This window comes from Capra hircus, chromosome 10 (genome assembly GCF_001704415.2).
Source record: "Capra hircus breed San Clemente chromosome 10, ASM170441v1, whole genome shotgun sequence".
Lineage (NCBI taxonomy): Eukaryota > Metazoa > Chordata > Mammalia > Artiodactyla > Bovidae > Capra > Capra hircus.
The window spans coordinates 64,731,324-64,756,574 of NC_030817.1; the positions used below are offsets into that span (position 1 = coordinate 64,731,324).

At 36.1% G+C, this 25,251-nt stretch overlaps 1 protein-coding gene across 1 annotated transcript in view; it reads left to right on the forward strand.

Annotated features, from left to right (window-relative positions):
* UBR1 (ubiquitin protein ligase E3 component n-recognin 1) overlaps positions 1-25,251 on the forward strand; it is a 162,524-nt gene that overhangs the window by 23,323 nt on the left and 113,950 nt on the right. The window contains exons 2-9 of the mRNA XM_005685547.3: positions 817-1,073; positions 3,196-3,274; positions 16,138-16,248; positions 20,109-20,239; positions 22,904-23,042; positions 24,025-24,087; positions 24,325-24,448; positions 24,731-24,838. Coding sequence (XP_005685604.2) covers positions 817-1,073; positions 3,196-3,274; positions 16,138-16,248; positions 20,109-20,239; positions 22,904-23,042; positions 24,025-24,087; positions 24,325-24,448; positions 24,731-24,838 — 1,012 coding nt within the window. The remainder of the gene's footprint in view (positions 1-816; positions 1,074-3,195; positions 3,275-16,137; positions 16,249-20,108; positions 20,240-22,903; positions 23,043-24,024; positions 24,088-24,324; positions 24,449-24,730; positions 24,839-25,251) is intronic.

Below are 25,251 nucleotides of genomic sequence, written 5' to 3' on the forward strand. Positions count from 1 at the left end.
AGCCTCTGACTGATAATGGAATCACCTTCACACACCAGGAGTTGGCCACTTCAGCAGGGAAGAGTAATTCTCATCTGCTATAGTTGCACTTCTTTTTTCTATATGTGAACGACCACTTATTTCCAAGTCCTTCTTAAAAACAAAAAAAAATCACCTACTTCCCTTTTGTATTTGCTACTGTTCAGTCGCTCAGTCCTGTCCATCTCTTTGCAACCCCATGGACTGCAGCATGCCAGGCTTCCCTGTCCCTCACTGTCTTCTGGAGTTTGCTCAGTCTTATGTCCATTGAATCGATGATGCCATCCAACCATTTCATCCTCTGTAGCCCCCTTCTTATTCTGCCATCAATCTTTCCCAGCATCAGGGTCTTTTCCAATGAGTTGGCTCTTCACATCAGGTGGCCAGAGTATCAAAGCCTCAGCATCAGTCTTTCTAATGAATATTCAGGGTTGATTTCCTTTAGGATTGACTGGTTTGATCTCCTTGCTGTCCAGGGGACTCTCAAGAGTCTTTTCCAGCACTAAAGCTCCTTTTGTATTGGGCTTCCCTGGTGGCTCAGAGGTTAAAGCATCCACCTTCAATGCAGGAGACCCGGGTTCGATCCCTGGGTCAGGAAGATCCTCTGGAGAAGGAAATGGCAATCCACTCCAATATTCTTGCCTTTTGTATTGGTGAAGGGTAAAATAAGAATATACTGTAAATCACTTTCTCTGAAACTACAGAATTATGCCATTATCTGTGCCATTACTTGTGTTCCTAGATCTTTAAGAAGGAACTTGTAAGAAAGTTTAATTTTTGTTTTGTTTTGTTTTTCAGTGGTGGGATCAGCAGATTGATTTTTATACTACTTTCTTGAATTATTTGGCACAAGTGGTGCCTGAAATTTATTTTGCTGAAATGGACCCAGATTTGGAAAAGCAGGAGGAGAGCATACAGAGGTCAATATTCACTCCACTGGAATGGTACTTATTTGGAGAAGATCCGGATATTTGCTTAGAGAAACTGAAGCACAGTGGAGCGTTTCAGCTTTGTGGGAAGGTTTTCAAAAGTGGAGAGACAACATATTCTTGTAGGTAAGATTTAGAAATGTATGGAATTGGTTGTAATTACACCTTGATATTCTGTGCCTATTTTATGATATACCTTTCTTGGTGTATTGCTAGTTGTATTTAATTCTTCTTAATTAACTTCCTATTATTATGCATTTATTTATAAGTTTGTTTTTGCTAGTACAGCTTATTTTTGAATATATGACTTACACAATTCTCTCATTTTTCTTCTTGTTCTCTGAAAGTATATAAGTGATTGGTTTTTGCCTTGTTTGTAATGTAGTCCATACACCCTTATCTGAAACTCTTGGTGCCACATGTATTTCAGAATTCTGAATACTTCCCCAGTAGAGTTAGGGCAGGATCCTACAATCAGACACAGCATTTCTATAAGAAACCTATGACTGTTCACAGCAAGTGATATAAATAAAGTCTATAGTCCCTTGTCATTTCAAGTTGTTATTTTGCCACCAAGTGACATTTGGTATCAAAGAACCTGTTGGAGCATTTGTAACTTAATTGGATAGAAGAGGTCAGTGGTAGGGAAACTGGAAATGGCTTTAGGTTTTTTGCCTTTTGGGAAAGGACTTAAGCAGCACAGTAACACAGAGAACTTTTTAATTCTCTACTCTTGCCTGAAACTTTTTAACTTTTAGATCTTAATTGCACTTTTAGGGTTTTTTTTTTCTTTTATTAGAAGTTGTTTAGGTTAGGAATGTGAATCTTTAGATTTTATAAATACAGAGAATTACTTTTTGCTTCACTGTAATTCTAGATTTGACTGATTTGTGTTCAGCTGGTAAAGAATCACCTGCAATGTGGGAGACCTGGGGTCGATCCCTGGGTTGGGAAGATCCCCTGGAATATGGCATGACAACCCCCTTCAGTATTCTTGCCTGGAGAATCCCCATGGACAGGGGAGCCTAGCAGTCCATGGGGTCACAAAGAGTCAGACACAACTGAGTGACTAAGCACACACAGCAGTTGTTTAGAACATACTACATTTCTTTATTCTCTTATTTTCTTGGGGAAAATTCAACTTTTGTATTTTGTATACCATTTTTCTATATAGCAGTTTCATTTATCTTGTTAAGTACTTTTAGTGGAAGCCCAGTCAGTTTCAACTAAAGCATAGTAGAAGACATTTGTAGACCTCATTTCTCCAAAAGGGTCCCAGAGGCATTTTTAATTGTCACAACTAGGGGAATGGTACTAACATCTAGTGGATAGAGGCCGGGTTGCTGCTTAACCATCCTGTGGTACACAGGACAGTCTCCTGTATCACCAGCAAATAATTATTCAGTTTAAAATGTCAGTACTGCTGAGATTTGGAAATCCTGCTGTGAGTAAGTTAGTAGAACATATATATTTTAGAAACTGCTATTAGTCAGTCTTTACTTATTAACATTTAAAAGTTCAGTTTTAACATTGCGCAATTCCATCGCTTCAAATTTTCTAAATAAATATTTTAAAAATTAATTTTGCACTTTGTTTATATTATTATCAATGTTTCCCTGAAAGTATTAAATAAAATTTTACATTTTAAAAGTTTTTATTAAGGAAGATATTAAGAATTTAATTTAAATTTAAATTTAATTTATTCAATAAATATTCGTTGAATATTTATCATCTGCCAGGCACTGCTCTACATGCTTGGGACATATTACACAAAATAAATTAAAATCCTTTCCCTTATGTTGCTTACATTCTAAGGAATTTTGTCTTTAACCAAGCCTCATTTACCAGTGAACAATCAGTGCCTGTAAAATACATTTGTAACTGTAATAGGATAAGATGATGCAGAGAGTGAAGAAAAACTGATCAATTTTTCAGAAAACTAATTTTGGCGTATGTGCTGCCAAATCATGCACCAGAAAACTAATTTTGAAGTGGAATTTAATAGTTTGAAACCAGGTGAAAGCTCAAAGTAATGAGGATAATTTAGGAAACAAAACCAAACATCCAACCATATACATTCAAATATGGCCAGGAAGAGGCCAACATTATTTGGAATTCAATTTTTAAAGTATTTTCATAAACAGTTTGTGTATCATATAGGAAATTGATTCACATTATATCATTGTTATACTTTGAGTATCAATGGGAATCATCTAAATTTTGGCACCTGATTTTTAATCTTTTTCAGGGACTGTGCAATTGATCCAACATGTGTACTCTGTATGGACTGCTTCCAGAATAGTGTTCATAAAAATCATCGTTATAAGGTATGGAAATAAATGCATAAAGTTTCTTGATTGGCAGGAGACTGATGGCCAGCTAGTCCAAATTCCTGATGAGTACTTGAGTTTCTGCTGTAACACATCTGATATGTGAACCTTTAGCTCTGGTTAAACATATGTGATGGAGCATCTGCTACCTCAAGAGACAGCCCCTTACAATTTTTTTTTTAAGTATATCACTTTTATACAAAAGATTGTAGAAAGCATAGTAACAGCTTAAAGAATAACTATAAAGTGTTCACCTTTCTAACCACCCCTTAGATCAAGAAATGAGACATTGCCAGCTCTCAGGGGCCTCCTTCTGGATCACCATCCTTCTCTCCCACTTTATGATATAACCTCTCTTCTGTGTTTTGTGATAACAGTTTCCTTCATTTTCCTTTTAGTTTATCACTCAAATCATATTGAATAGTTCCATCTGTTTTTGAATTCTGTATAGATGGAGTCATTCTGTACGTTTCTCTTGTTGAGTAGCTTTCACTCAGCATTATGTGTATGTATGTATGTGTGTGTGTGTGTGCATATTTATATATGTATATGTTTTGTCCATTTACCTTGTAGTGTTTGATAACCCACATTGTTTTTATTCATTGTACTGTATATGGATATTTAAATTGTTTCCAATTTTGGCCTATTATTGTATAAAACAATTTTTCTGTGAACATTCTTATTTGTGTATTTTGGTACCCATGTACAGGAGTTTGTCCAGGGTATATATCTGGAATAAAATTGCTGAGTTCTAGAGTATATCTTAAGTCATAGTGGATAATGTCAGACTGTTTTCCAAAGTGGTTATACCAGTTTGTAAGTTCTTCAGCAGTATATGGGAGTCCCTGTGGCTCCACATTCTTACAAGATTTGATGTTGCCAACTTTTTAAGTTTTAGCCAATCTGGTAGGTATAGAATAGTATCATATTGTGGTCGTAGTGAGGTTGCCAAGCTTTGGGATTCTGTGGGCCAGTGCAATTTCAGAAGACTTTGGGTAAGACACAGGGTTTTCAAATTTTTATTTGGCTAAATAAGTTCAATTTTAACTTTAAAAAGAGCACATGAACAGCAACCAAAAAATTATTACCATCTCCTATAGTTTTATGAAGAAAAGGAAAATTTAATTCCAAGGAAGTAGGATAATCTCAGGCTAAAAAGCAGGTCTTTAAATTGCATACATGTACCTCTGTGGAAGAGCTCATCACATTCCTTCCTTTTCTGATTTTTTCTGTTGACTGGTAAAACTTGTCTATTAAATTTAGGAACCTCTTCACTAAGCTATCTTTCAGTATTGAAAGCTTACAGTCCACATTGCACCACGAAGCACTCTTTTGTGAAGCATCCTTAAGTTTATCATCTTTAGGTATTTGCAAAGCTCTTCTTATAGAAGATGCATGTACAGCTTACTCAGGAATCTTTGTGTTATTAGGAGGATGGACTATTGTGTAACTAATAAAAAATTATATTTATAAGCTTTAAAATATACTGTCCTTCAAAAGTGTGTGTAAAGAACAGAAGACTTTTGGTCGGGGAATAAGTGATAGAATCTCTCTGAAATACCTGTTAGATGTGGTGAAATTTTTAAAGAAAAGCAGGGGAATGACTAATAAATACAATTCAGGTAACAATAACCTCTATGTCAAATGGAGGATCACACAGGGAACTTGGCAACAGTATTAATATTTTCCTGGGTTAAATGCTGAATCAGTGGTGTTCACTTCATTATTCTGCTTTGTAACTCACCTATATATTGTGTATATTCTTTTTAAATAAAACACAATAAAAGAAAAAAATGAAGCCATTAAAAAAAAGATTAGAAGAAATAAGAAGGAATATGTTTTGCTGCAGAGAAGGGGAAGAAAAGGATAATGATGGGGATGCAGACCCAAGATCTGATACTGTGTGAAGAAAGCACCAAGAAAAACCTTTAGGCACAGAATAGTGCAGAACAACTTTTGCTGTCCCCAGTACTGTGGCGGGAGTGGGGCTGTTTCACAGAGATGGTTTGGGATCTCTGTCCAGACCTGCTCGGCCATGTTGAAGATTCATTTCAAATCACGCTAATGGCTTCCTCATGGAGTACTCAGTGTTCCCCAAAGTACATCTTTCATAGCAGTCTTAAAGTTCACAGCAGAAGAATTTAAAGTTCCTGTAGAGATCTATGCAGTATTACCTGTGATGGAGTAGGAATAAATCCTGCACTGCTGCAAATTTTTTTCTGAAGTATGGTTCAGAACTGTGAATTAGGAAGTTCCTTGGTGGTCTACTGGTTAGGATTCAGCCCTTTCACTGCCATGGCCTGGGTTCAATCCCTGGTTGGGGACCTGAGATCCTACAAGCCATGAAGTGCACCCCATACCTCCCCCTGCCCCCACAAACAAAGAACTGCAAATTATTCCTAGAGAACGTGTTGGAAGTTCTGCTACTTGGAACATGTGATTACCTTTCAGAATAAATATTGGTATTGTTGCAAAATTGAAATCAGCCATTTAAAATAGTGTGAAAACACCAATAGTTGATGAAATAATGAAAGGTGACTCTCCATCCCTTATTCACACTCTTCACACACTGTGAAGAGGGAAGGCTTCTGAATTGAGAGTGTTATCACCATAGAAGATCATAGTCTTTCATTGCTACCTCACAACATACATAGGTAATTCATTTGGGGTAAATAGATTATCCAACTGTGTTTTATAACTCTTTCCGAGAAAATCTGGAAAGTTAAAATTTACTGAATTTTCCTATTTGTCTTTGGGTTAAAAATTTTAAAGGATTGTGGATCAGACATGGCAGTTTGCTTGATAGTATCTAACCTGCAAGCACAAAAATAGTTGAAAAAAAAGAAAGTGAAGTTGCTCAGTCATGTCCGACTCTTGGCAACCCCATGGACTATAGCTTGCCAGGCTCCTCCATCCATGAGATTTTCCAGGCAAGAATACTGGAGTGGGTTGCCATTTCCTTCTCTAGGGGATCTTCCCAACCCAGAGATCGAACCCTAGTCTCCAGCACTGCAGACAGACTCTTTACTATCTGAGCTACCAGGGAAGCCCCCCAAAAATGTGTTCATGTATTCATATAAATTTTAATTTAATATCAGAGAACCCCATATTGAGTTTTTGATCTATCTCTTTTGTGTAAAATTGCTATCCCACACCAAAGACTTTTTGCTATGATCTTGCAGAATCTAAGATGAGAATTGAAAATAAAGTAGAAGCATAAAAACAAACACAAACTTTTTTAGAACAGAGATAAAAATTTGAGCTTGATCTACTGTGTGTAATGTGTGCCTTCTTTGTGATATCCAGCTTTTCAGTCGTTTATCCCTTAAAAATAAAAACTACAGTAAAGGGACTTCCCTGGTGGTACAGTAGATAAGAATCTGGCTGCCAACACAGGTAATGTGGTTTTGATCCCTGGTCCAGGAAGATTCCATATGCTGTGGTGCAAATAAGCCTCCACACTGCAGCTACTGAGCCCACGTGCTGCAACTACTGAGCCCATGCACGTAGAGCTTGTGCTCCGCAGCAACAAGCAGCTGCAATGAGAAAGCCCATGCCGCGCAACTGGAGAGCTGCTGCTGCTGAGTCACTACAGTCGGGTCTGACTCTGTGCGACCCCATAGACGGTAGCCCACCAGGCTCTACTGTCCCTGGGGTTCCCCAGGCAAGAACACTGGAGTGGGTCGCCATTTCCTTCTCCAGTGCATGAAAGTGAAAAGTGAAAGTGAAGTCGCTCAGTCGTGGCCAACTCTGTGCGACCCCATGGACTGCAGCCCACCAGGCTCCTCCATCCATAGGATTTTCCAGGCAAGAGTACTGGAGTGGGGTGCCATTGCCTTCTCCAACTGGAGAGTAGTCCCTGCTTATTACAACATAGAAAGCCTAAGTGAAGCAACAAAGACCCAGCATAACTAAAAATAAATTAATTTAAAAAACACAGTAAGATAAATAAGGTCTGAGAATCTAAGGTATTTAACATGATGACTGTAGTTGATAACACTATTATTCTATAATTGGAATTTGTTTAGAGAGTAGCACATAAACATTCTTAGATACATACAAAAAGGTAAATATGAAAAACAGAATATACTGAAGCACATTCTTTAAAAAATTTTTTCAGTAAACTGTGTTTTTATCCTCAAAATAAAAACACCCACTATTAAAGATTATTACAATTTTTTTCTTTTTTGGCCACTCCATGCAGCATATGGGATCTTAGTTGTCTGACCAGGGATCAAACCTGTACCCCCTGCCCTAGAAGCTCAGAGTCTTGACCACTGGACCACCATGGAAGTCCTTCAACATACATTTGTTGAAATCAAGTGTTAGGATCAAAAGGGCAGATCATAGGAAGTATTAGGATCATAGGCAGGCCTGATATCTAAGATTTAATTATAGAAGTAACAATCAGGGTCTATCTTAAGATCAGTTCTACGTAATGAGAATTTATATATTGTCTTCGAAATGCAACAGCATTAAAAAAATTATTTACTTAGGCAATGCAATAAAACTTATTTTTTCAAAATTCAAATAATACAGAAGAATACAAATATTATTGTTGCCTTTCTGTCCCATCATACTTTCTTTGTTAAACTAAACACGATTTAGTACACATCCCTACAGATCTTTATTTAAGTATTTATAAACATATATATGTTTAGGAGGTATGTGTGTGTGTGTGTGTGTGTGTGTGTGTGTGTATAAATGGGATCCTACTATGTACCCTGTTTTGCAACTTTTTTTTTGGCCACACTGTGCAGCTTGCAGGATCTCAGTTCCCTGTTCAAAGATTGAACCCAGGCCGTGGCAGTGAAAGCCCAGAATCCTAACCACTAGGCCAACAGGGAATTCCCTGCAACTTGTTTTTAATTTAATGTATCGTGGAGATAGTTCTGTGTTGTTACGTATAATAACTCTTTTTTTTTTTTTTTTAGAGATAATCCACATCTTTATTGAGAGACAATTCACATTTAAAAAGTATAATTCACATTTAAAAAGTACAATTCAGTGTTTTTTTAGTATATTCACAGAGTAGCACAATCATCACTATAATAAATTTTGGAACATTTTTATCACCCACAAAAGAAACCTCGTAACCCTTTTTACAAACCCAACTCTTCCTGCAGCCTGAGACAACCATTAATCTACTTTCTGTCACTACACATTTGCCTTTTCTGGACAATTCATGTAAATGGCGTCACACAACATGTGGTCCTATGTAATTGGCTTAGCATGATGTTTCAGTGATTATCCAGGTTGTAGCATGTATCTGTGTTTATTCCTTTTTATTATCAAATAATATGCCACTGTATGGCTATACCACATTTTATTTATGCATGCATCAGCTTATGGACATTTGGGTTGTTTCTGTTTTGGGGTGATTATGAATAGTGCTATGATGAACATTGTAGCCCCAAGCAATCACTGATCTGGTTCCTGTCACTGTAGTTTGGTATTCCCTTTTCTAGAGCTTTATGTAATGAAATCATATAGTACATATGCTTTTGTGTCTGGCTTTTTTCACTGAGTGTATTGTTTTTATGATTCACTCATATTACTGTGAAGTGAAGTTGCTCAGTTGTGTCTGACTCTTTGCGACGCGTGGACTGTAGCCCACCAAGCTCCTCTGTCCATGGAATTCTCCAGGCAAGAATACTGGAGTGGGTTGCCATTACCTGTTATTTAATTGCTAGTAGCTCACACACTTTTTTGCTGAATAGCATTCCATTGTGTAGATACATTCCCCAAATTTTAAATTCTCATGAAATCTAATTTACCAATTTTTCACCAAGTTTATACTTTTAAAAAAAAAAAAACTGGAGCCTATTATACAGAGTGAAGTAAGCCAGAAAGAAAAACACCAATATAGTATACTAATGCATATATATGGAATTTAGAAAGATGGTAACGATAACCCTGTATAAGAGACATCAAAAGAGACCCAGATGTATAGAACAGTCTTTTGGACTCTGTGGGAGAGGGCGAGGGTGGGATGATTTGGGAGAATAACATTGTAACATGTATAATATCATATGTGAAACAAATCGCCAGTCTAGGTTCGATGCATGATACAGGATGCTCGGGGATGGTACACTGGGATGACCCAGAGGGATGGTATGGGGAGGGATGTGGGAGGGGGGTTCAGAATGGGGAACACGTGTACACCCATGGTGGATTCATGTTGATGTATGGCAAAACCAATACAATATTGTAAAGTAATTAGCCTCCAATTAAAATAAATAAATTTATATTTTTTAAAAAAAGAAAGCTTGACAATTTGATCTGTATTTAGAACTGGGCATTCTAATGCCTGGACAGAGACTCATGACCATGAGAACTTTTATTATCTAAGGGTCATGTGTATGCCCAAGATTTCTTGGAACAGAGAGGAAAGATTCCCCAATGAATAAAATTTAAAGGCACATTGTGAATCAGATCCATACAATAACTCTTGCCTTGCTTAACTGCTACATGTATTCCTTTGTGGGAGTATGTCATTATATACTTAAACCATCCCTTTTTTCCTAGATAATTACATTGCTTCCAGTTTTACAGGAATCAACCAATAATGCAACATATACATATACCTTTGTTATACACCAATGTATATATTCAAGAGTGCTTGAGACTAGATTCTTAGAAGGATGTTTTCTGGCTTTTGTGTGCATAAATTTTGATAGATTTTTCCAGATTTTTTTCTGAATTGCTATGTCAGTTTACAGTCACGTTAAAAAGCTATGAAAATGGTCTTTCTCTATATCTGTCCCCAAGTTTATTTAATCAGTCTTTTTACTTTTTGCCAATCCATTAGTAGTCAAATTATCTGATTATTTTAATTTGCACTTCTATTACTAGTATTACAAACATCTTTTCATCTTTTAATTGTATGTTTAATTTCTTCTGTGTAATGCCTATTTCTGTCCTTTACTTATTTTTCTGTTGCTTTTTTCTTACTGCTATGTTATATACTTAACAAATATTATCTTAATATGATTGTCTTTAATAATTTTTCATTTTAAGTTAGATTTTTAAAGATATAATTGATATACAATAAAATCTACCTTTCGAAGTGTACAGTTCCATGAGTTTTCATAGATACATACAGTTCGGTAACCACCACAGTGTGAAAGTGTTAGTTGCTCCGTTGTGTCCGACTCTTTGTGACCCCATGGATTGTAGCCTGCCAGGCTCCTCTGTCCATGGAATTCTCCAGGAAAGAATACTGGAGTGGGTAGCCATTTCCTTCTCCAAAGGATCTTCCCAATCCAGGGATCGAAACCAGGTCTCCTGCACCACAGGCAGATTCTTTACCATCTGAGCAACCAGGAAAGCCTACAATGCTATTAAAGTTCAGCACTCAGTATGTCAGCAAATTTGGAAAACTCAGCAGTGGCCACAGGACTAGAAAAGGTCAGTTTTCATCACAATCCCAAAGAAGGCCAATGCCAAAGAATGTTCAAACTACTGCATAATTGCACTCATTTCACGTGCTAGCAAGGTAATGCTCAAAATCCTTCAATCTAGACTTCAACAGTATGTGAACCTATAATTTACAGATGTACAGTCTGGATTTAGAAAAGGCAATGGACAGACAGATCAAATTGCCAGCATCTGTTGGATCACAGAAAAAGCAAGGGAATAACAGAAAAACATCTGCTTCATTGACTACGCTAAAACCTTTGACTGCGTAGATTACAACAAACTGGAAAATTCTCAAAGAGATGGGAATACCAGACTACCTTACCTGCCTCCTGAGAAACCTGTATAGAACTCAAGAAGCAACAGTTAGAACCGGACATGGAACAATTGATTGGTTCAAAATTAGGAAAGGAGTATGTCAAGGCTGTATATTGTCACCCAGCTTATTTAATATATGTAGAGTATGTCATGCAAAATGAAGGGCTGAATAAATCACAAACTGGAATCAAATTGCAGGGAGAAATATCAGTAACCTCAGATGTGCAGATGATACCACTCTAAATGGCAGAAAGTGAAAAGGAACTAAAGAGCCTCTTGATGAGGGTGAAAGAGAAGAGTGAAAAAACTGGCTTAAAGCTTAGCATTCAAAAAACTAAGAATCATGGCATCTGGTCCCATCACTTCATGGCAAATAGATGGGAAAAAAGTGGAAACTGTCAGATTTTATGTTCTTTGGCTCCAAAGTCACTGTGGACTGTGACTGTAGCCATGAAATTAAAAGACGCTTGGCTCCTTGGAAGAAAAGCTATGACAAACCTAGACAGTGTATTAAAAAAGCAGAGACATCACTTTGCTGACAAAGGTCCAGTCCATATAGTGAAAGCTATGGTTTTTCCAGTAGTCATGTATGGATGTGAGAGTTGGACTGTGAAGAAGGCTGAGCGCTGATGAATTGATGCTTTTGAACTGTGGTGCTGAAAAAGACTCTTGAGAGTCCCTTGGACAGCAGGAAGGTCAAACCAGCCAATCCTAAAAGAATCCAACCCTGAATATTTTTTGGAAGGAGTGATGCTGAAGCTCCAATACTTTGGCCACTTGATGCAAAGAACCGACCCATTAGAAAAGACCCTGATGCTGGAAAAGACTGAGGGCAGGAGAAGAAGGGGGCAACAGAGGATGAGATGGTTGGAGGGCATCACTGATTCAACGGACATCAACTTGGGTGAACTCTGGGAGATAGTGAAAGACAGGGAAGTCTGGCATGCTCACGCAGTCCATGGAGTTGCAGAGTTGGACACGACTTAGTGACTGAACAACAACAAACCCCCACAATAATAAAGATATATCATTTCCGAAAGTTCTCTAGTGCCATTTTGCAGGCAGTCCTCTTGCTCACATACCCCTAGGTCCTGGCATTCACTGATCTGTTTTCTGTCCCTATAGTTTTGGCCTTTCAGAATGTCATATAAGTGAAATCATATTCTGTGTAGTGTTTGCTGTCTGTTTATTTTCACTTAGTGTAATGCCTTTGAGCGCCTCTCATGTATCAGCAATTTGTTCCTTTTTATTGCCTGGTAGTATGCCATTGTGTGGAAATGCCACAATATAGTACCTGTTCATCATTTGATGAATACTTGACTTATTTCTAGCTTTTAAATAAAGCTACCGTGGACATTCAAATACAAGTCTATGTATGGGCATTTGTTTTCATTTCTCTTGGTAACCTCAGAATGATATTGCTGGATCATAAATTAAGTGTATGAAATCTATATTCTGTCTTTTAAACTTGATTTATGCTGTCATTTGCCTTAATGACATTTTAATTTATATGTAGTTATATTTGCCAGAATTTTTTTAATGCTTCTGTAGTTTATGTCTTGATTCCATGGCATTCCCTATATTAAAGTTTATACATTTACTTTGATTTGAAACTACATTTTTAGTAATTATGTATGAGTTTGGCATTCCTCAGTATATAAAATTGATTTGTATATTCTAATTTCTTTTGTTACCTTTGTTCTAGTAGCAACATTTGTAGTAATAATTTTTATAGTGCCTTTAGTTCCTTTTTACTCCCTTACTTAACTTTTTATTGTCTAGTTTGTCAGTTTTAATGGTGTCTTTGCTGTCTTCCTGTTACCTACTTAGTAGCTGATAATCTAATGCTTTCTCTTTCCCTTTTCCCATTGTTTTAGTTGTCTTTCTGATTGTGAGGTTGTATAAAGTTTACATTCTTCTATCCATGTATCTTTCAACACCTTTGGTTTGTCCTTTTTCAAAAAATTTATTTATTTATAATTGAAAGATAATTGCTTAACAGTATTGTGTTGATTTCTCCCAAACATCAACATGGTTGATTCGTTCTTAGTTGTTTTTCAGTCGCTAAGTCATGTCCAGCTCTTTTTCAACCCCATGGACTGTAGCCTTCCAAGTTCCTCTGTCCATGGGATTTTCCAGGCAAGAATACTGGAGTGAGTTGCCATTCCCTTCTCCAGGGGATCTTCCTGACCCAGGGATTGAACCCATGTCTCATGCATTGCAGGAGGATTCTTCCCCACTTAGGCAATGGGGAAGCCCTTTGATTTGTTCTTAGCACTACATACAATTACATACATAAAATATTTACCAACTATCCTTTCTCTGAAGTTTCCCCAGTCACTGCTTGGTCAGCTGAGGCTCATCCTCTAGGGTTCAGCAAATTACAGTTTGTGGGTCCAATGCAGTTCACCATCTATTTTTGTATATGGTCTGCAAGCTAAGTTTGGTTTTTATTCTTTTTTTTTCTCTTTTGGCCACGCCACAAGCCATGTGGGATCTCAGTTCCCCAACCAAGGATTGATCCATGCCCCCTGAAGTGAAAGTGCAGAGTCTTAACTCTGGACTGCCAAGGAAGCCCCTAAGCTGGTTTTTATATTGTGAAAAAGAATAAGAAGAATAATCAGTTCTCAGTTCAGTCGCTCAGTTGTGTCCAACTCTTTGCGACCCCATAGACTGCGGCACGCCAGGCTTCCCTTTCCATCGCCAACTCCTGGAGCTTTCTCAAGCTCATGTCCATCAAGTTGGTGATGCCATCCAACCGTCTCATCCTCTGTCGTCCCCTCCTCCTGCCTTTAATCTTTCCCAGCGTCAGGGTCTTTTCCAATGAGTCAGTTCTTCACATCAGGTGGCCAAAGTATTGGAGTTTCAGCTTTAGCATCAGTCCTTCCAATGAGTATTCAGGACTGATTTCCTTTAGGATTGACTGGTTTGATCGCCTTGCAGTCTAAGGGACTCTCAATAATATTTCATGATAAATGAAAATTATATGAAATTTAAAATTTTAGTGCCTATGAATTCTCATTGGAACATAGCTATGTTTATTCATTTATTTATTGTCTGTGGCTGCTGCTTCACTGCAAAAGTAGAACTGAGTAATTCAAAAGAGATTCCATGGCCTGCAAAGCCTAAAATATTTACTGTCTGTTCCTTTATACAGAAAGTTTGCTGATCACTGCTCAGACATGAGCAGTGTCATATGGATATGGTGACCTCTGGAAGGTCATGTGTAAACAGTGTTCCTTTAGTTCTGACATGTTAAAATTGTATTTTTATAGCTTAGCTGTAGATAATATCCTTGGTTTACTGTTTCTTTCCTTGAAATGCTGCTCTGCTGTTGTCTTGTTTCATGTATTGTTATTGAGAAGTCTGGTGCCAGTCTAATTTTCTTGTGATTATGTTATTTCTTCTTTTTGCCCCAGACCTCAGGACTTTTATCTTTAAAGTCTAATAGTTTTAGGAGGTTATGTTTTGGAGTTGATCATACTTTTTTCTCAGTCACTCATGGCCCTTTCGCTGTGTAGATTAAGGCCTTTTGTTTTCAGGAAGTTTTCTTAGATTGTTATCCCTGTTCCATTGTCTTGATTTTTCTTTGGTGACTCCAGTTAAGCTCATCTACCTTTCTTAGGCCTATCTTCTATTTCAACCATTTTTCCTCTGACCCTGTATTTCTTTGCTTCATCTTACTTTCATTCTCTTATTTCCCTGCTTTGTTTCAATGCTGTTTACTTCTGATATATCATTTTCTTCTGTTTTTTCCCCTGAGTTCATTCAGGTCTCGTTTATTTCTTCTTTTTTGTCCATTTCTGTTTTTAATTTTTGTGTTTGTGGTTAAAGGTGTCTTAATCTGATTAGGGGTTTTTAATGCTTGTTCGAGGATGGGTAATTCAGTTTAGAGCATTATATTTTCTTCCAGCTTCATAATTGAGTTTTGGCTCTTATTTACATTTTGGGGCTTTTTTTTTTTTTTTTTTTGCAACAGTGTCATATGGATATGGTGTACTTTTTTCTAGTGTCACAAGTGCTCTCTTCTGTCAGTTTTACCCTCTTCTGTGTAATTTATTTTATAGATGATATTGATGATGGTGGTGAAGTGAGGGGAGGGTTTGGCATGTCTTGTTCCTCTCTTGTTTCTGTAGGATTCTTAAGCTTGCTTTCTTCTTTCTTTCATTTACTGTCACATTCTATAAGGGGTTACCCCCTTTTTAAATGTATTTGATTTTCCTCCAAAAGGAATGCTTCTCGGGGGTGGCCATTCTGGTCCTGCTACTTTCAGTCTCTTTCCCTGTGAACCACCAAGCCCCAATCTGTGTTCGGTATTTGTTCCTTAACATTGAGCTTTCTCTTCTGGGATGTGATTTTGTCTGTGCTTGATTTAAGTCCTTTATACCCCTCTGTTCTCTTTAATGGGGTCTCTTTAGCTTCCTTCTCCTATTGTCTGTATCCACATGCTTGAAGTGATAGGCAACAGAAACTCTGATAAAAGAAGTCATTTGAAGGTTGTGGTATTTATTCTTTTGACTCCCAGTAATCCTGCAGACATGGGTCATGTGTGGCTTTATTTGTTCTCCTTGTTAGTTGTATGACTTGGAGGGGGAAGATTTGGGGAAGATTCAAATTCAGGTCATTGTCATCCTTCTCTATCTAAGCTACTGTGTTTTAGATAATTTTTTTTACAGGAACCCTCAAAGAAAAAAATGTTGTAATAAGTTTTAGTTGCTGTAGGATATTAATATAGATGAAAATATACATTTCTTAAGTACTTATGCTAGTATCATTGTAATGATTTAAAAGTCTGTTTAATCATAAAATCTACTCAAGCATTCTGGGTGTCATATAGATTTTTTTCTTTTTCTTTTCTTTTTTTGCACATGACACAATCTGTTTTAAAAACTGTTTAAAAACTGAGTATGTTTCAAAAATGTATCAATTTTGAAGGTCCATTTTTGTTGTGATTAAGTATTGAGAATTTTTTTGTTATCAAATTATTTTTTAATATTTATCTATAACATTTAAGGCACTCAAGGTTGAAATAGCAGGAAACAGGTATTATTTGAGTTCTCTTTATCATTCTTCTTTGCTTTGTAAATGTTTTGAAATTAAGACACACATTTTTCATTTGTCAGATGCACACTTCTACTGGAGGAGGATTTTGTGACTGTGGGGACACAGAAGCATGGAAAACTGGTCCTTTTTGTATAAGTCATGAACCTGGAAGAGCAGGTACCACAAAAGAGGTAAGAATATTACTATTTTTTAATTGCTATTTTAAGCTTGATGAAATTAAATAGAAATAAATGTTATTTGTATGGGTTAAGCTGAAGTCCATCGAGAATCCTGATTTTATGTTCCAATATTTAAATGTAAGGAGTTGTATTTGATTCTAGAGGATTTAAAGATTTGATAAATTGATGAAAGTTTGATTCCATATTTCTCTAAAGAAATGAATTTACACTGAAAAGATGAACTCAGAATACTTGTTTCTTAAGCAGTCAATTTGATAAGTAAGAATAAACAATATATTATCCTAAAAGAGTGAATGGAAGTAGTTATTATGAAATAGGAGGATATAATGAATTAGAAAACAGTAGAACTGACACATAGATTCCATAATTGCTATTCTTAAAGGAAAAAAATCAACTAACATATTATCCACTATGCCTCTTAATCAAGAAAAAAACTATGAGTAAGCCCAGATAGCGACAATTAAAAAGAAGAATGGGAAAATGACCATAGAACCACAGATACAGGAGGATTATAAAAGTGACTCTGTGCAAAGACATTTGAAAATAGATTCTTTTATCCAACAGTATAGTCATAATTTATTCAAAAACAGAAAAAACTTTTAACAGTTAATAACCATTGAAGAAATTTTAAAAGTTGTCACAAGAAAGTACTTCCTAAAAAATACCATGCTCAAATGGTTTCACAGAAGAATCCTTTTTAAAACTTAAGGAATAAATAGTTTTTGTATTCTTTAAACTGTTCCTGATAACTCTATAACACTGAATATTCCTAGGGTCTATATTTTGATCTCTTAAGTACCATTTTCCACTAAAAGAAACCAGGGCTTGTTATAAAAATACCTGATTCCAGATATGAGTTAGGGAATAGGTGAAGTAGGCTGGTGAGGATGGATTTGTGTCAAAAGAACCTAAAACTCAATTTTAGGGTACTTTTGGATACTTTCCCCCTAAGACGGGGAGTAAGGCATTTTCTGCTTTGCCACAGTGAGTATCCATTCATTAGTGTAATGGACATTCCAGCTGTGGCAGTTAGACAAAAAAAAAAAGAAAGAAAAAGCACCCAAATTGGAAAGGAAGAAGTAAAACTCTATTTGCAGATGATGTGATTGTATAGAAAATCTAAAGGAATCCATTAAAACAGTGTTAGAACTAATAAACAGGTTCAGCACAGTTGCAGGATATGAGATACAAAAATTACTTGTATTTTATACATTAGTAATGAACAATCCAAAGATAAAATTAAGAAAAAAGAAGTACAAAGTTTATTTAATTTGAAAAGATACATGCACCCTTATGTTTATGCAGCATTATTTACAGTAGCCAAGATACTGAAGCAACCTAAGTGCTCATCAAGTTTACAAAACTAGCCTCCTCCTTCCTACCTCATGGGATTCCAGTCTGTTTGTGGTTTTCCCGAGCCATATGGCCTCAGAACACTGAATTGAGTCCTGAACTAACCTGGTCATCTTGGATTTCTTTGGATTTATAATTAGATTCAAAAAGAAATAGATCATTCAGGCTTGTTATGTCAGCAAATCTGTATACTCAGGAACAGATTCATGAGCTGAATGTGAGAGCATACTTAGAGCTAGCATATAACTAGTCAGTTGCCCCCCAAGAGTCCTCTGTGCTTCACCTTTGTTTCGTCTCTGCCTTGGTGAATGTGAAATCTGTACTCTGCCAGGTGTGTGGCATTGTGCCAGCCATAATAGGGATTTACGAAGGGTAATTAGACCTGGTCAATACCAATCAGCCTATAGTCCAGCATTTGGCATTATCTCTAAAAGTATGTTCAAGGGAAATTTCTTTCTAGTTCTGTAGTACATTTCTGGGTTTATTGTTAAGGTTTTTAAAAAATCAATTTTGATTATCACTCTGTTGTTCCCTCTAATGGAGCTTCTTATTTTCTAAGCTATAAATGATTTATTTAAAAGTTTCTTCTCTACTTACCAGAACTCTTCTGAAGAACTTAGCTTCTGGTATAGTATGGAAGTAATAAGTAGATTCTTCTAACTTTTCATTTCAGACTACTTTGATTAAGAATTGAAAGGAAATATTTCTAAAGCTAAAGAAGATAAGAAATAGGAACATAGTGGATTAATGTTGCTCTTAGTACCTTTGGCACTCTTTTTCTCTCTTTCTAGCAAAAGCTTCTGAGTAAAATCTCCAGAGAAAAGGTGACATATTGAAGAGATGGTAGAAATGAAAATAATAAAGCATTGGGGAGTGAGGAAGAATAGGTGCAGAAGAGTAAATGTGTAGATTAATGTTTTGGTCACCACAGAATAAAATACAGTTCATTAGTATGGTGTATAGCAGGTAGGTTAAAAAATTGAATATTAAAGCCTTCTACTGAATTTCTATTGGATTTTTATGTGTGTGTGTATGTGTGTGTGTCTTATTAAAGAGCTACTATATTTGTTTTCCTGCTTACTGCTTTGTTTAAACAACGTAATGAGTTGTAATTTGCATACTATGTTAAAAAACTCACCCATTTAAAGAGTATACTTTAGTACTTTTTTAGCATGTAGTTTACTTTTTTGGTCAAATAATATTCCTTTGTATGGATAATGCATCATTTTATTTATCCATTCATCAGTCTATGGAAATCTAGGTTGTTTCCACTTTTTGGCTATTATGAGTAATGCTGCTATGAGCATTTGTGTACAAGTTTTTTGTGTGGATATATGTTTTCATTTTTCTTGGGTAGATATCTCAGAGTGGAACTGGTGGATCATAAGGTCACTATACTTAACATTTTGAGCTTCTCTCAGACTTTTCCAAATTGTACCATCTTACATTTCCATCAGCAGTGTATAGGATTCAGGTTTCTCCACATTCTGGCCAACACTTGTTATCTGCCTTTTTGATAATGGCCACCTTAGCAGTTATGAAGAGGCATCTCACTATGGTTTTGACTTGCATTTCACTAATGGTTTATGAGGCAGAACAGTTAAATGCTTCTTTTTTTTTTTTTTAGCTAATTGGTTTGAACAAACCTATTAAGGAAGTGGTATTCTTTAATGAAATGAACATTTTTTTTCCATGAAAGTCAAAAGACTTGGATGTTAGTATAGCTTTTTATATCTGTTTAGATGCTCTTTGACATTGAATGGGATCTTTTTAAAAATATATATTTTTTAAATACTTATTTATATTTGACTGTGCTGGGTCTTTGTCGCTACAAGCAGGTGTTCTCTAGTTGTGGCAAGCAGGGACAACTCTCTAGTTGCAGTGCACGGGATTCTCGTGGTGGCTTCTCTTGTTGCTGTGTGTGGGCTCTAGAGGACATGGGGTTCCATAGTTGTGGCACATGGGTTTAGTTGCCTCAAGACATGTGGAATCTTCCCATACTAGGGATCAAACCCATGTCCCCTGCGTTGGCAGGCAGATCCTTAACCATTGGACTACCCAGGAAGTCCTTAGATGGAATCTTTATCTCTTAAATGCCATAAATTTTCTGCCTTAACAGAGTGGATGTAAGGATTGGTTGGAATAAATTAAATGAGAAATGTTTTTGTAAACAGTAGGGAAAAACCAAACCCTATAACTCGTTGTTCTCTGATATGATTAGTTTACTCAGGCAGAGAGCATTCATAAGGAAGAGCGTCATAAGGGAGGCTTCCGTGATTTCGCCTCCTTTCCTTTCTGTCATCTGTAGTACCAACTTGGCCACAAGGAATTCAGCTAAACAATGTGATCATCAACCTCTTGGGCTGAAGTTAAATTCATTCTGGAGGATGGTGTAAATGAACCCATTAATATTGTTCTTATAAATTAATAACATTATCATTCTCATCCACTTACTTATATACAACATTGAGAATATGTTTTTCTATACTTTCTTGCAGAACTTACGCTGTCCATTGAATGAAGAGGTAATTGCCCAAGCCAGGAAAATATTCCCTTCAGTGATAAAATACATTGTAGAAATGACTATATGGGAAGAAGAAAAAGAACTGCCTCCCGAACTCCAGAAAAGGTGGGGGATTTTTTTTTAAAGGGGGAAGTTTTCATGATGGTTATTTATATTGCAGAATGAGTATTTGAAAAATGTCTTCTGTTTTCATCTACTGCTTTAACTTATAACTATCATTGTGAAAATTTTATATAGAGAATTTTTCCAAAATGTCCATTTATATGAGATGCTCTGCTAAGACATCATACAGAAGTTAAGGCAAAAGAGGGGCTTAATCAGGAGCTTCTGATTTTTAAGAAAAAACATTTTTGGGGTATTGTTATAAATGATTTACAAGGACTTAGCAGCCATTCATCCCAGCAAGGAAGTAAATTGCCCAGTTTGATACTGGCCTCGACCAACTTCCAGGTTCCCTGAGAGGTTCGTGAACTAAGGTGGGGACTTCAGAACAGTGTTTCCCTTTAGTCCAGATCTTTAGCACTTTTCTTGATCAAAAATTTTGATGGTCAGAATAAGGAGATAACCCTTTGTCCTGTGCTTTGGGATCTAGGATTATTTCACGTGCAGGAATTTAAGAGGTTTTTTGTTTTTGTTTTTAGCTAAAACCCAGCAATTTCTAACAACCTTAAGTCTTTTAGTGACAGCAGTATTGGTTCTTAATTTACAAAAGGCGAAAGAGAATTCAAGACCTGATATGAAATACAGTTTGGGCCTTGTGGGAATTTTTCTACCTGTGTAATATTAGGAGTTTCACAAATCTAAATATAGTTTTTGAGTCTACTAAGTTTATTTGTATTATTTTAGGAGAAAGACTTAAGAATTTAAATTTTTAAAGACATTAAATGATAGAACTGCCTTATGACCCAGCAATCCCACTTCTGGGCATACACACCGAGGAAACCAGAATTGAAAGAGACACATGTACCCCAATGTTCATCGCAGCACTGTTTATAATAGCCAGGACATGGAAACAACCTAGATGTCCATCAGCAGATGAATGGATAAGAAAGCTGTGGTACATCTACACAATGGAGTATTACTCAGCCATTAAAAGAATACATTTGAATCAGCTCTTATGAGGTGGATGAAACTGGAGCCTATTATACAGAGTGAAGTAAGCCAGAAAGAAAAACACCAATACAGTATACAAACTCATATATATGGAATTTAGAAAGATGGTAACGATAACCCTGTATGCAAGACAGCAAAAAAGACACAGATGTATAGAACAGTCTTTTAGACTCTGTGGGAGAGGGAGAGGGTGGGATGATTTGGGAGAGTGGCATTGAAACTGTATAATATCATATAAGAAACGAATCACCAGTCCAGATTCGATGCCGGATACAGGATGCTTGGGGCTGGTGCACTGGGATGACCCAGAGGGATGGTATGGGGAGGGAGGTGGGAGGGGGGTTCAGAATTGGGAACATGTGTACACCTGTGGTGGATTCATGTTGATGTATGGCAAAACCAATACAATATTGTAAAGTAATTAGCCTCCAATTAAAATAAATAATTTTTTTAAAAAAGACATTAAATGTATCATTTTGACTTTTACGGGACCATAAACTGCTTGGAAAAATAAGGGTCATCAGAATTATATCCAAAAAAGTTTTAATGTCAAATACATTGATAGCATCAGTTAAATGCTTTAAGAAATTTTGTGTTGGTAAGCGTAATTCGTGTGGTCTGCCTGTCTCAAAAGGGTGGGTTGCTTGAATGTGGTCATGTTATGTAGACAGCACTGTATTTCAGATTCACAGATCTGATTTCTAATTCTCATTGTTTCTTAGCTTTGGGACGAAAGAGAAGTCTTTTTGAGTCTCTTATTTCCTAAGCTACAAGAGGCTTGAGAAAAGCTTCCTCTTAGAGTTATGAGGATCAATTGACTATTTAGTGGAAGATTATTATAAACTGTTTAAAACTGGTAGTAATTTCTAACATTTGTGTAACTGTAGCCCACAACCATTTTCACGTATTTTATAAGGTCCTCACACTCAAATGGAGATATTATACATCTCTTCTTAGAGATGTAAAAGATACCATCATCTCAGCAAGATTAAATGCTTAAGTGATTTGTCTGAGGTTTCACAGTCAAATGGTAGTGCTGGCACTTAAAATCTATACAACTTAAAAAAAAAACTTAAATGTACTATAAAACCAGTATTACTTAAAATAAATAGAAGGTAGAAACAAAAATAAATAAAAACTAAATGTTAGTGAAATCTTGACTATTTATCATTCCCTGCTTGAAAGTTCTGAGCCTGAGGCTTGTCTCCCTTTGTTAGAGTGGGAGATTAGCAAGAGTTATGAATAGTATTAAAGACATACTGCCCTTTAATGAGAATAACATTTTACTTCTGGAAGTAAGAAAAATTCGGGGATAAACGTGAAAAAATTGATACTTTTATCAGAGTTTTAAAGTTTTATGGCACTGTACCACTTAAAATCGTCTCCTATACTAGTATTAGAGTGGTACTTTGGAGAAGGAAATAGCAGCCCACTCTAGTATTCTTGCCTGGAAAATCCCATGGACGGAGGAGCCTCTTAGGCTGCAATCCATGGGGTCGCAAAGAGTCCAACATGACTTCACTTTCACTTTTCTCATACATAGGAAACTACATGGTGCTACTCATCACAGGGCATTTTTTATTTTAGCCTGGTTTTCATGTTTTCCTTTGCTTATTTGTTACAGTATCTGAATATATATCTTTTTGTTTTAAACAGGGAGAAAAATGATAGATACTACTGTGTCCTTTTCAATGATGAACACCATTCATATGACCATGTTATATACAGTCTACAAAGAGCTCTTGACTGTGAGCTTGCAGAGGCCCAGGTGCATACCACCGCCATAGACAAAGAGGTTCGTGCGTTTCATTTGAATTATTATACTGTCTTCATCAGCTTCCTGGAAATTAGGTGTTGCCAAGTAGCTCTGTAGCCCTTGCCAAGTGCTTTAGTAGTATGTTAGGTACAACCATGCTCTTCATTTATTCCTTATAGCCCAAGTAAATTGGTTGAAACTTGGTTTTTCTGTGTGTGTATATTACAGTTTTAGATGACTATTATTTTCCTTTTTTAGTCTAAACAGAAAGTTACTGAATATATTTGGCAAAGAGCAGTTAAGAATGTCAGCTCAACCTTAGTTCTGTTTCCGTAAATTATTGAATAAATGACTAAATACATGAATCCTGAAAAGTTGGTTAGCTTAACAGTATTTATTAAAACTATTTATAGAATAATGTTGATAACATGGCTCAGCTTTTATTTAACACCCATCCAAAGCAAAATGTGTTCTTCAGATAGGCAGAAGAAATATTAACCTAATCCCTACCCTCAAGAGGAGTGTAAGACAGTGGAAGAAGCATCACGACACTAGTTACTGGTGCTGTGATTCTAGGACTTGGGAATTAAGTATCCGTTAGGCCACACCTCTAACCCACTAGTGGACTGCATGTGTGCTATGTAACACATGTTAAAGAATTTCAGTTTCACTCACGAAAAGTATCTAAGGCATGTATTAATAATAGTAGTTTATTAAACCTAATTTATTGTTATCTAATAGAGTACACTACAATAAGTAAATAATGACATTCTTGTGAAGCAAGAAATCGGAGACTCTAAAGTATAGAAATTCTCTACTAGTGGCATTGAAAGTTCTGAAGCTGCATGAAGGTAGCTAATGCTAAACATTTCTGTTTATCTTATAGGTAATATCAATCTTAGGATTTTTAGGTGGTCAAAGATGATTAATAATTAAGAGCTTGTTGGGTCTTTGGGTTTTATATTACTTATTGATTGGGATTGTCAATCTACTACTTAATTTCTTGTTTGTCTATAATTAGGGCCGTCGGGCTGTTAAAGCAGGTGCTTTTGCTGCTTGCCAGGAAGCAAAGGAAGATATAAAGGTAATTTTCTGAATTAGCATCAAAAGGAAAATGTTAAGAGGAATGTACAAGAGCCCAAGTAAAACAGTTACATTGTTGAAGTGGTTTGACATCCTAAGTAAACATAAGTTTGGAGCATTTAGACCCAGAGATTTGAAAATGTAGCAGTTATATGATTTGTTTTTTTTTGAGGAATAGATAATTTTTAAAACAAAAATTTAAAAACTAGTTTGTTTCTAATATTCCTTTCATTTGTAGAGTCATTCAGAAAATGTCTCTCAACATCCACTTCATGTAGAAGTATTACACTCTGAGGTTATGGCTCATCAGAAATTTGCTTTGCGTCTGGGGTCCTGGATGAATAAAATTATGAGCTACTCAAGTAAGCATATAGCCTGTTTTTCTTATTTTTCATAAAATATTGTCTTTTTAAATAGCCACAGATTTTAAAATGTTGTTGAGTATAAAGTAAAATGATTGTTGTTTGTTTTAAATGCTATGAATAATGTTTTGTTGGCTCTTGATTCTTTGATGTTGACAGAATTATTCTTGACATCAAGTATGAGAGGATTTACTATTAGCTTTTTCATACGTTCTTATAGGAAATGTATTTTTGGGAGAAATACTTTAAGAATAAAAACTATGTAACTTCTTTTGTTTGCAGGTGACTTCAGACAGATCTTTTGCCAAGCTTGCCTTAGAGAAGAACCTGGCTCTGAGAATCCCTGTCTCATAAGCAGGTTAATGCTTTGGGATGCAAAGCTTTATAAAGGTAGATAGATCTTTACTTATGCTTCTTGCTTTGAAGCAAAGGAATATTATAGCTGTAGTGGAGTTGTGATCTCTTTTATTTATTAAATAAGTTAACTTGATAAGATATTATTTTCAGGGTGAGATTAACCAGTCAATATGTATTTGTCTGTGATAAAACCCAGGGAGATTGCCTTTTAATTGTAGTGCCTTTTTTTTAGTCAGAACCAGTAAAAAAGAGTATGTATGTATTCATGTAGTAATGCCATTATAAAAGCCATGTTAATTTTCATTTTTAAAATCTAAACGAAGACCCAAAAGTAAAAAGTTAGAGAAAGGTTGAAGGGGATGGAGAAGGGAAGGAACGTAGGGTAGCTTTTAATCAGACAGAATGAAAAGAAATGGAGAAAGGTTAGGCGAAGCAAGATGAAGTAA